Source organism: Oncorhynchus masou, chromosome 17, assembly GCF_036934945.1.
Source record: "Oncorhynchus masou masou isolate Uvic2021 chromosome 17, UVic_Omas_1.1, whole genome shotgun sequence".
Classification (NCBI taxonomy): domain Eukaryota; kingdom Metazoa; phylum Chordata; class Actinopteri; order Salmoniformes; family Salmonidae; genus Oncorhynchus; species Oncorhynchus masou.
The window spans coordinates 30825737-30838043 of record NC_088228.1 but is presented as its reverse complement, the minus strand read 5'-3'; the positions used below and the strand labels follow the sequence as shown (position 1 = coordinate 30838043).

The window sequence follows — 12307 nt, the reverse complement described above, 5'->3', positions numbered from 1 at the left end:
GATAAATATCTGTAGGACAGGCATATGGACCACCATCCTACCCACTATAAGCCCTATAGCAGACGATAGACGGACAGTAAATCCAATAGTTGCAAAACATCCATACCTGCCACCTGAATCTTATAGACCAGTTTCTCTGCTCCAACCTCACACGTGTACTCTCCAGCATCCTTCTTCTCCACCTTCTCTATCACCAGCTGACGAGTCTTGTCCTTTGTCTCCATGGAGACTGTCTTACTGGAAGTCAGCAGCTTGCCATCCTTGTACCATTTCACCTCTGTCTTGGTATCAGACACCTCACAGCTCAGAGTGGCTTTCTGGGAGAGAGTAGCTTTCACTTCCTTCTGTACAGACTCCTTGTTGGTGAAGACAGCCTGGGCTTCTGTAAATCACCCATTAGCAATTCAAATATAGAATGGGAATAGACACACAGCCCCAAAAGGGACAGAGACCAGTGAGACGTCCCAAAAAGCAACAATGGCAAGCCAGAAGTCAAAACAACCAGAGCCATATCAAGCAAAGAAACAACCTTGATGCAGGATAATCCTGCAGCAAATAGTAAATGGGAATTGTTTGTAGGGGTTGCTAAAATTTTCGTAAGGCAAAATCAAATCTGAAATGTCAAAGAGGAAATGACAAACTTTAAAAGCATTTTTAAAATTCAAATACACTACAAGTTTCACATTTCCTGTATTGCAGTAAAGTTGTCCTGCAACAGGGTGATCAAATTAAGATCATACCACCTTGTCTGATAAAATCGCAATTTTAGGATTAGTTGATTCTAACACTACGGCAACAACAAAATAGGCATTGGTTTCTGACTGAGACTAAATCTAAATGTAATTTAACAGTACATTTGCCAAAGCTTCCCAGAGGAGAGATAAATATAAAACAGTTATATTTTCCTAAGATAAACATGTCAAATGTGCATATCAGACAACCATTCCAGCAAAAGCAGACCAGACAGCGAGTAGATCCTCCTTACCTGTCACCTGAATCTTATAGACCAGTTTCTCTGCTCCAACCTCACACGTGTACTCTCCAGCATCCTTCTTCTCCACCTTCTCTATCACCAGCTGACGAGTCTTGCCCTTTGTCTCCATGGAGACCGTCTTACTGGAAGTCAGCAGCTTGCCATCCTTGTACCATTTCACCTCTGTCTTGATATCAGACACCTCACAGCTCAGAGTGGCTTTCTGGGAGAGAGTAGCTTTCACCTCCTTCTGTACAGACTCCTTGTTAGAGAAGGTAGTCTCTGACGGAGAAATCATGAAATAGCACAGTAATATTAGAAACCCTCCATTTAGGGTAGAACACAAAAATCACCTCCTGTACAAACTCCTTGTTGGTGAAGGCAGACTGTTGGGTTTCTAAGGGAACAATGATGGCGGTACAAAGTTGCATCACAAATGTTTAAACACTAAAAACATGATCATGACTCTGGACATCTGTCTCTTTCTCTCCCTTCCCGGAGGACCTATGCCCTAGGACCACGCCTCAGGACTACCTGACGACTCCTGGCAGTCCCGTTACCCAGTCCACCTGGTCGTGCTGTTGATCCAGTTTCTGCTGTTGTGTCTGCAGCCTTTGAACCCTGACCTGTTCACCGGATGTGCAACCTTGTCCCAGACCTGCTGGTTTTTTTTTACCCTCTCTCTCCCTCTCCTCCTCTCTCCCTCCCTCTCTCCCTTCCACATCTGCTGTCTCAACCTCTGAATGCTCGGCTATGAAAAGCCACCTGACATTTACTCCTGAGGTGCTGACCTGTTGCACCCTCTACAACAACTGTGATTAATATTTACACTGCTGGTCGCCTATGAACGTTTGAACAACTTGAAGAACGGTCTGGGATTAGTGGCCATGTACTCTTATAATCTCCACGTGGTACAGCCAGAAGTGGACTGGCCACCCCTCAGAGCCTGGTTCCTCTCTAAGTTTCTTCCTAGGTTCCTGCCTTTCTAGGGAATTTTTCCTAGCCACTGTGCTTCTACATCTGCATTGCTTGATGGTTGGGGATTTATGCTGGGTTTCTGTATAAGCACTTTGTGACATCTGCTGATGTAAAAAGGGCTTTATAAATGCATTTGATTGATTGAATGATTGATTGACATGGGTAGCATTGACTGATAGTTAAGCATGTCAACCACCTATAACTCTACTATTGCAGAGACCGAGACAGCGCGCCATTGAAGTGTCCTGAGAAGCCATGATATTCACCCAATGAAACAACTTCTAAGCCCAAATCTACAAACCATGATCAATCTGATAAACTCACCGATTTCATTCTCAATTATAACATATTGAAACTAACAAAACAACCATACATTTCTAAGATAACAAGCAGAGCGGAAGCAATTCAAATGTACATTTTCCAAACCATCTCCAAGGACTGATAGGGAAAATGTTCTACATTTGAACGACTGGCCCATGAACAACCACTCCAGCAACCTTTGTCAAAAGCAGACAATAGATAGTCAGAATATTACCTGAAACATGTATTTTAAAGACCAGCTTCTCTGCTCTAGCCTCACAGGTGTATTCTCCAGCGTCCTTCTTCTCAATTTTGTCTACTACCAACAGACGACACCTGCCCTTTGTCTCCGTGGAGACTGTCTCAGTGGAAGTCAGCAGCTTGCCGCCCTTGTACCATTTCACCTCGGTCTTGGGGTCGGACACCTCACAGCTCAGAGTGGCTTTCTGGGAGAGAGTAACTTTCACCTCCTTCTGTACAGACTCCTTGTTGGAGAAGACTGCCTGTTGGGCTTCTGTGGGAACAATCATAGAATGGCACAGTAAAATCAGAAACCTTTATTTTAGGGTTGAACACTAAAAACAGGAACAATATTTGCACAGGCAGTCTGGGATTCTGAAGGTTTGCCTAGGTTATTAAACAAACTGAAATGCAATGATCCTATTGGTCCAGTGTGCTCGACAGACATTCCCTTCTCTCTTACCTTTTATCTTGACCTGGAATGTGACTTTGTCCACGGCTGTCTCGCAGGAGTAGTGTCCCTCGTCACTCTTCTTGGCATTCTTGATGACCAGTCTTCTCTGTGTCCCTTTGGAGACGACGGTGATTCTTTGGTCCTCAGTGACCGGTGTCTGATCCTTCCTCCACACCACCACCCCGCTTGCAGACGACACCTCGCAGTTCAACTCCAGGTCCCCGCTGAGGGCAGGCGCCACCTCCATGGGACCCCTGGGCTTGTTCAGGAACTTGGCTTCATCTGGAAGAGAAACAGGGATGGGATTTGTCATCAAGAACAAAAACCTGAATTGTCCACTTTTTTTCACTCCTAGAAATGTGGCAGCAATTGATACCTTAAGGTTATAATTAAATGTTAATAAAGAACCATATGGAATTGAATATTTTAAAAATGAACGCAATGACAGAATTTATCTGTGATGAGTTATTCGCTTTTTCAAATACTGGATTTTTCTATTAGAACCAAACAGTTACATTTCATACACCATCATATGATAGGTGGGTGTCTGCCTGTGCGTGGTTGGAGGATGGGGGACGGTACCAGTGACACATTGGACTTTATTACAGGATGATAGAGTGCCCTTTTCCATGCTAGACGGCTCACTACCACCTGGTGGTAGCTGTCACAGACCAGTCTGTCCCTGTGTGTCACGTGGTGTGAGAGGGGCTTTCTGTCGGCAATGTAGGTTAGAGGTTGCATTTGATACACTGTCACTTTAAGACTCGGGGTCTGACTAACCCACTGGATTTAGATTTTTAAAACATGTCAACAAAAAAAAATGGTGTTCAGTGAAAGTATACAGCATTTTGCTATTCCGAGAACTCTAATAAAAGGATATGGGGATCTGAGGTACCAGGTTTCCACTTCCCACCGGGTGCCAACAAGTTATTAATAAGTTGCATACATGTGCCCATTGAAGTGCTTTCTTCTTTCTAGCGTGACATATTACTACAGGAGTTGAGGTGAATCTTTTTTTCTTGAACTTCCGACTGTCCTGTTGTACCTTTTAGAGAAAGCTGCAGGGACATTCGGTCTTCATTTAAGACACACTCATAGATGCCCGTGTCCTCTTCGGTGACGTTGTGCACCATCAGGATCCTCCTGCGGTCGGTGCTTATGCACTCGTACTTCTTGCCCACCTTCAGCTCCCGTCCATTCTTCATCCAGACCACCTACAGAGTTAGAGGAAACGTTCAAATTCGGCAGAACACACAACCCACATAAGAGTCAGCCTAACACATTCATTAACACAGTGAATTGAATCGGAACAATTCTAAAGAGTTACGTTATTTTGGTATTTATTACACTACCCCTTTTACGTTTCCTAACCCTAACAGACCAATAAAGCATGACTTTGTTCATTCATTCATTCAGTCATCTGGACTTTTCCCCACTACGCACCTGAGCATCATAATCGGACACCTCTGTGGTCAGCTGGGCGGAGGACTGGGCGCTGCAGGTCACCACCTCGGTGTGAGCGGACTTACTGGTGAACCGGACAGCTGGAGCTACAAATAGAGGTTTCACCTGTAGCTGTTGTTTGTGGAAAATCCCATGGAACGATGAGGACTGTCTACCAACATAAATCACCTGAGGAACTGAACTTACCTGAACCTGAGGTTCCTAACTACTTATATAAAATAGCATGAATACAAAAGGACTCATAAAGACACTGCATATAGAGCCTCTATACAGGCAAGTCTCAGCATCAATCTAATAAAGACCTGCACATTCAACCCACAGATCTTATACTTGGCATTGCTCTCTATTCCAGTGCTTACCCTTCACGTGGAGTATACAAGTGCTCTCGGAGCCACCGCCCACAAATTTGACCGTGGCTCCATTCATCTCCATCGAGACGGTTCGGATCGTCAGCGTATGTGTGGTCTTTTGGCGTGTGATGAGGTAGTCAGCCCCACTCCGCAGGAGGCGGCCGTTGATAGACCAGGAGCCAGAGCACACGGCAGACAGGTCCACGGAGAGGGAGGCCTCCTCGCCTGAGATGGCTGTGCTGTTCATCAGGCCTGTCTTCACCTCTGCAGAGGGCTCTGGAAGAAAGGGTGAAATAAACCACGTCAATATGCTTCATTCAAAAGCAGCGTGCTGGGGTTTTACTGAAGTGATCAGCTCTGGGGAGGGCGTGGGTTATAGGACGTATTGTCTCACCGCTAGGGGTTTAGAGTTGATTATTCTTATTGTTAAGCCAGAGACAGAGAGAAAGAAATTACACATGGGGGAGTGATGATAATGAGATGTTTCTCTGTCTCACCGAGGTAGAAGGTCCCAGGCACCTCCATATGCTGGCTCTGGCCGTAGTCGTTGACTGCGGAGATGCGGAACTGGTAGCTGGCCTCCTCTGTGATATTCTGGATCGTGATCTCAGTAAAGGGGCTGACTTCCATGCCATTGCACCTCTGCCAGGTCTGGGCACCCACCTTCCTCCTCTCTACCATGTACCCTTTGATGGGCACGGGGCGGTCACTGTCTGGGGGAGACCAGTGGAGCGTGATGGACGAGTCGGTCTTGCTACGCACCACCACGTCGATAGGGGGATCTGGAGGGTGCTTTCTGGCAGCTGCGGAGGGAGGTGTTGTTCGATTAGGCTCATGTATGTATGATACATCCTGAGACAATTCTAAGTGATATGATGTATCTGCAGATGGACATAAGAGTCAACCTGTGTGGTGGGATTATTGAAATGTGTGTTCTAATTGAGGATCCCCTTATTTAGTGTCGTGATAGGAAAAGGGCTTTGAGTCTGTGTTTTTTTTTTGGGGGGGGGGTTGAGTCTGTGTTCTACGTATGTAGGTCTATGTCTGTAGCTCACCCGCGACTGAGAATCGTGTGGAGGTCTTGCAGTCTCCAGCCACAAAGGCCACCTCTCCTGAGTCGTCGGCCTGGCAGTGGCTGATGGTTAGCGTGTACTGTCTGAGGGTGCACGCAATGGATATCCGTGTGTCCGGCTTCAGGCGCTCGCCGTTGCGTGTCCAGTAGGCGTCAGAACTGGGGTGCTCCAGCTCCACGCAGAAGATCACTGTATCACTCAACGACACTACAGTCCTCCTGGGAAGCTTCTTAGTGATGTTCCCTGGAAGTAACAAGCACAGGGGGTCACCAAAGGGCAGGTGTAGTGTGGTCTACAACGCTGCAGCACTAGCACTGTATAAACTAAATACCAAAGTTATTGTCCCCTGGGGAGGTCATAAATGAAATTGGATACCCCCTTTGCGCCGTTAAATGTTTTGACAGCATTTTCACAGTATCGTTTGACAGTAATATGCAGTAATTCCTATTACATGACGAAACTGCACATGTCATTGTAAACTAGAGCAATGTTAACTTCTGTCTTACATGTTCCCCATCAAAGTATATGTAGGGACAATCTCAATGTTGATGATGTTGCCTTATCTGTTAATGGATGCATCAGAAGGTTGTCAGAAGACTAGAGAGACAAGAAAATGGCTCTCGTACCGAGCACAGTGAGCTCGGCTACGGTGCGGCTCCCCTCCTTCATCTCGCAGATGTAGACGGCATCATCATTAGTAGTGACATTGCGGATGGTGAGGCGACGCATGGTTCCTTCCTCCTCCATGCAGTACTTGGAGCTGTCCTCCAGACGTGTCTCCTCCATGAACCAGCTGGCCTGGCTAGCCGAAACGGGCACCTCACACAGCAGCATGGCCGTCATCTTCTCCTGGACCTCCACATCCTGCAGCTTCCTCCTGAATGGCACCTTGGGCTCTGAGGATCATGGGAAGAGCGCAGAATAATTCTCAAAAGGTGAGGAAAATATGCATATTGGTAGATACTGTTGGGGTAGGTTCCTTGTTCGTCGTCAATCATTTGCTTATTGGTGCAATCAGACAATATCTTTAAGTAATTCAATCATTAATTTATTAATGTAATTGCAGACAGAAGTTGACAACGGGAACATAGCACGCATGTTTCCGAGGAAGTTCTGCAAAATAGAAAAGGGTCCAAGTTGCTTTAATATGCTTGCAGTCCACCCCTAGTGATGTAACTGCCTATGTCAACACCTTCTACTCATGAGACCAAGCCCATGCATCAGGAGAGACAATAGTTCCAGTGTTTTCTAAGGGCTCAGCAGTAATATTCCACTCCCCAAGTTGCTTTATAGTGGTATGTCTGACTAGTCTCTTATCTCTTTTACTCCCCTGCAGGGTACTGTGTCTATGAATCTCTATAAGCACAGGGGCGCTTTCTCACAGACAACCTATTTTTACTGCAATAGCTCACACATCTCTCAGACTGTTTCGTATAAGGAGCAGAGACTAGAAAAGAACTGTGGAACAATATGAAACCTTATAAAGCATATATATTGCTAATCTGTAGTCGAGGACCCTATAAATGTAGTGTCGGAGGGGCCTTATGGCCCTTCCCCTTCTATTAATACAACATAAGCATAATCAATTATTATAATACATCAATCATTTGGTCCAGCCCCTATCATGACCCAAAGGTGAACCCCATCAATACGTAAGTCAATCTCTTTTTGTTTTTGCCTATTCAATGGTGTCTTTCTTTGAATACACTGTGCCATACAATGCCTTGGGCTCTGACACAGGAAGATCACAGAAACATTTTCAAAAGGTGAGTGACATCCAGTAATTAAATGAGCTAATACATCTACAGTATCTCTGAACACTCCATGCACCCCTTTAAACAAGTATGTGTACAGTAGTAGAGCTTCAATCACTTATGTATTTAATCTGTAATCCATGGACAACCCAATAATCTCCAACCAATCCACCCCAGGAAAGAAGTGTAAAAACGTGATACACACACATGATTTATGACTGTCTATGGGCTCCAATAAATTACTCAGGGTATAAAAATAACATGTACAATCGTTAGAGAGCAGATTACAGAAACAAAAGGAATCTTCTCCATTTAGGCTTAATAACACTGGTGTAAAGTACTTAAGTAAAATACTGTTTGAAAGTACTACTTATGTCGCTTTTTAGGGTATCTGTACTTTACTTTACAATTTATATTTTTGCCAATTTGAATTGGTCCAATTCACACACTTATCAAGAGAACATCCCTGGTCATTCCTAGTGCCTCTGATCTGGTGAACTCACTAAACACAATTGTTTTGTTTGTAAATTGGTGTTGGAGTGTGCCCCTGGTTATCCGTTAAAAAAAGTAAAAAATAATTGTGCCGCCTGGTTTGCTTAATATAAGGAATTTGAAATTGTTTATACTTTTACTTTTGATACTTAAGTACATTTTAGCAATTCCATTTACTTTTGATACTTATGTATATTTAAAACCAACAACTTTTAGACTTTTACTCAAGTATTATTTTACTGGGTGACTTTCACTTTTACTTGAGTCATTTTCTATAATGGTATCTTGAGTGGGTTGAGTCACTGACGTGATCTTCCTGTCTGGGTTGGGGTTTTAGGCTGGGTTTCTGTACAGCACATTGAGATATCAGCTGATATCAGCTGATATCAGGGCTTCATAAATACATTTGATATCTTTACTTTTACTCAAGTATGACAATTGAGTACTTCTTCCACCACTACTTAATAATGCTTTAGTTCTCCACGATGTAACTGCCTATTTACTTTATCATGGAATGAGTTTACAAGGCAATTTTTACAATGGGTTCAAAATAGTGGCTTATGCTTTTGGGGAAATCATATTCACTTACATTTTGGGTAAGCCTTTATGTGCTGCTCTCATCTTTCCACATATCCTCTAAATGTGTGTTTTGAATGTTTGGCTGGGACTTTGACTACTGAGTAGGTTTCTATTATGACCTTTTCCAACGTTGCTTCTTGCGTCCCAGAGGGGTTATCAAATTATCTGGTATTAATAGGAACATTGGTGCATACAGGGCAGAGGGATACAGCCCCTCTCCTTTGCAAATCCCCCGACAAAATCCTATAAAACAACAAGGCAGGCATGTCGAGTATCCATTATCTGGCGTCAATTATAACCAGACACAACCAAATGCCAACCATGGGCTCTGCACTCACTGTCAAATTGAGACAGAGATTAACAACCGCCATTGATAATCCATGCTCCAGGCTTCTAGCCAATCAGGGGTGCCTCATGGAAAGTCACCCTATCTCTGGCGCTTGGGGGTAACAGTGGGCCAATAGCCACTGTGAAATACTCATCACCGGCAGAAAATAGATGAAACACAACACTCCTCCTTCATATCGCTGCCAGCATTCCACCACTTAGTTGCGCAGTTTAAATCTACAGTATGTTGGAAAAAAGTAACACTGTGCTCAGGTGAACGTTTTAGCTTACTTTGGTTAATTCTGTTAGTGTAGACCAGGGGAGAACGACTGCCCCCTCTCATCAAGTCATGAAATTCAAGGCTGACCGCGGTACTGCAAGCATTGTTAGCAGAAAACAGGATTCCCCGTTATAGTGAATGGGGAAATGGCAATCTTTGTTGCCAATCTAACTCAATGAAAAGTGGCAAAACTGAGTTTGCCTGCAACGCCACTACCTGCACTAGCTCAAACTGCGCATGTTATGTCTTCATAAGACGCCATCTTAAATGCGCTATTGTGTCTTCACATATGAATGTCACATGATCGATGGTTTTGTCCATTCATATATACAGTCATTGGGGTAGACAGATTTGATGAGATTCATTTCAGCTATATTTAAAAAATATATATATTTATAATATATATACTAGTCCAGTATCAGCAATTCATATCTCTATACTAGTCCAATACATATCTCTATATGAATTGCTGATACTGGATTGCTGGATTGCTGATACTGGACTAGTATATATATCTCCCTTCATTAATCATTTTACGTATCATTTTATGTAAAAACTACACTCACTTTTTCCTCAGCAGCCAAGTGATGAACTAGACTTGGGAGTATGGCAATGCGAGATATGTAAAAACTAATGCTAAATATTTTATTTTAGAATGGAGAAATTGATATTATCATAGAGTAAATTCACTATTTTACATAATTTTTCTGTTTACCTTTATTTAACTAGGCAAGTCAGTTAATAACAAATTCTTATTTTCAATGGGGGCCTAGGAACAGTGGGTTAACTGCCTGTTCAGGGGCAGAATGACAGATTTGTACCTTGTCAGCTAGGGGGTTTGAACTTGCTTGCAACCTTCCGGTTACTAGTCCAACGCTCTAACCACTAGGCTACCCTGCCGCCCCATTTACAGTGTAAATGGAATACTGTACCAACATAACAGCATATTCAGTGGCGTAGCTCATTTTAGTGGGGCCCCCGCAAGGTCCGAGCAAAGGTCCCCCCATTGCAAAAAAAAGAAAACAAAAACATTGTACTTTTTTTTGCAATGGGGTATAGACCAAAACAAATCCGTTTAATAGCTAATCTCGTGCTATTTTACACATTTTGCCATGAGGCTGAGAGAAAAATATGAAGTTTTAAAGCTAATTTCCCGTCATTCCAAAAAATGAAATCATGGCTTATGACGTATTCATATGCTATCTGGGGGACCCGACATCCGGGGGAACCCCAACCACGAGGGCTGCGGGGGCGTGTGCTACACCAGTGAGCATACTGTATATCAAGCTTGTCAAAAGGTTTCAAAAAAGCTCTTCCTACCTTTAACAATCACCAGCACAGCGCTGTAGGTTTGTCCAGCCATGTTGGAGGCATTACAGGTGTACAGGCCGTTGTCGCTCTGCTTGCAGTACAGGATCTTGAGGATGAAATTCTCGGCCTGGTCCTCATACATGATGTGCCTACGTCCCTCGCCGATGTTCCCCCCATCCTTCCTCCAGATGATATGAGGCTTGGGGTGACCCGTCACGAAGCAGCTGAGCTTGGCATGCTTGCCCTCAGTCACCGTGCAGGTGCGGGTGAAGACGCTTTTGGGTAGCTGGCTGACCAGTGCTGCTCTGCCGTGGTCCAGACCCAGAACGCTCAGCCCGTCTGTGACCATAGTGGTGGCCGTGGACGAGGTGGTGGTGGAGTTGTGGGTCTCTGCTGTGCGGTAGATGGAGATCCCTTCTTTACGCTTCTGCATGTGGGAGAGGAGGGAGGTGCTCTTGTCCTGGCCCAGGTGACGGGAGTCCTGCGTGTCTATGACCAAGACGGCGGCAGAGTTCGAGCGGCCCACCGAGTTCTGGGCGCGGCAGGTATACGTGCCGCTGTCTAGGCTGCGCACGCTCTGGATCCTCAGGGAGCTGCTGTCGCCGTCCGAGGACACCTTGATGCGGTTTGTCTCGGCTAGGTAACGCCCATCCTTATCCCAGTCAAATTTGGGCTCTGGGTAAGCAGCAACCCGGCAGTGGAAGACCACATCGCCCCCCAGGCCCACGCGTGCAGAGGTGGGCTTGACCATGAAGATGGGGGCCCTGTCCACCATCTCTTGTGGAAGGCCTACATGAAGGGTTACACATGCGTATGCCTCCCCGACGTTGTTCTTGGCCCGGCACATGTACTGGCCGCTGTCTTCCAGGGTTAGATCGTAGATGGTGAGGCGGTAGACATTACCATCATCCACCGTCTTGAAGCGGCCACCGGAGGTCAGACGTAGCTTCTCCTTTTCCCAGGTAATCAGTAGGGTGGGGTTGCCCACGATGGTGCAGCTTAGAGTGGCATCCTTGCCAACGCACACTGCGAATGCTTTGGGCCGCGTGAGGAATCTGGGGGCCCCTCCAAACAGGTTCTGGTCCATTACTGGTTCCTAGATTACCAAGGAAATAATGCCAGTTAGAATAGAAACACACAATTGAAAGGAATCAATACATGAGTATAGAAAATATATCCAGTAAGTAATATATCCAGTAAGATACATTATAGAATAATACTAAGATATATCAAGATCATAAGAGAAAAAAAGTAAGATGTCCTTCTATTGTTGATGTCAATCATTTAAATCACTTGCCTCTTGAACTACAATGTCACACACGTATGACACTACAAGACGTCTAGTGTCTCATCCTTCTTATGCCTGACACTAATGCCTAACATGATCATGTAATAACACTACACCAGGAAGTAATGACTTGAAGGTTTGGTAAGCCTTGTTCTCACATAGATGCATAATGTGTTTGAGTGGGCCACTATGGAGTGAATTGATTGCTGCAAATTGAGAGTTTTCATAGGGACTTGGAAGAATGTGTTAATATGTCTCACACACGGCTCAGATATTTTTAGTGAAGTCTGTCTGTCATGGAAGTCAACCAAATGTAAGATATGCATTGATGACTGATAACTACGGTTCAAAAAGGACATGCTAATTTAAAAAAACAAACATTTATCTTGTTATGTTGAGATCCCAACTTATTTATCTCATGATCACGACATAACAAATATTGTT

At 44.5% G+C, this 12307-nt stretch overlaps 1 protein-coding gene across 1 annotated transcript in view; it reads right to left on the bottom strand.

Annotated features, from left to right (window-relative positions):
- Window positions 1-11662, bottom strand: part of LOC135558252 (obscurin-like) — a 97276-nt gene extending 85614 nt beyond the window's left edge. Inside the window, exons 1-12 of the mRNA XM_064991973.1 lie at window positions 10585-11662; window positions 6459-6728; window positions 5815-6075; window positions 5257-5562; window positions 4769-5035; window positions 4389-4495; window positions 3991-4159; window positions 2955-3227; window positions 2487-2765; window positions 1440-1448; window positions 986-1255; window positions 107-382 (exon numbers count right to left, since the gene is read on the bottom strand). Coding sequence (XP_064848045.1) covers window positions 107-382; window positions 986-1255; window positions 1440-1448; window positions 2487-2765; window positions 2955-3227; window positions 3991-4159; window positions 4389-4495; window positions 4769-5035; window positions 5257-5562; window positions 5815-6075; window positions 6459-6728; window positions 10585-11662 — 3565 coding nt within the window. The remainder of the gene's footprint in view (window positions 1-106; window positions 383-985; window positions 1256-1439; window positions 1449-2486; window positions 2766-2954; window positions 3228-3990; window positions 4160-4388; window positions 4496-4768; window positions 5036-5256; window positions 5563-5814; window positions 6076-6458; window positions 6729-10584) is intronic.
- Between the last annotated feature and the right edge of the window lie 645 nt (window positions 11663-12307).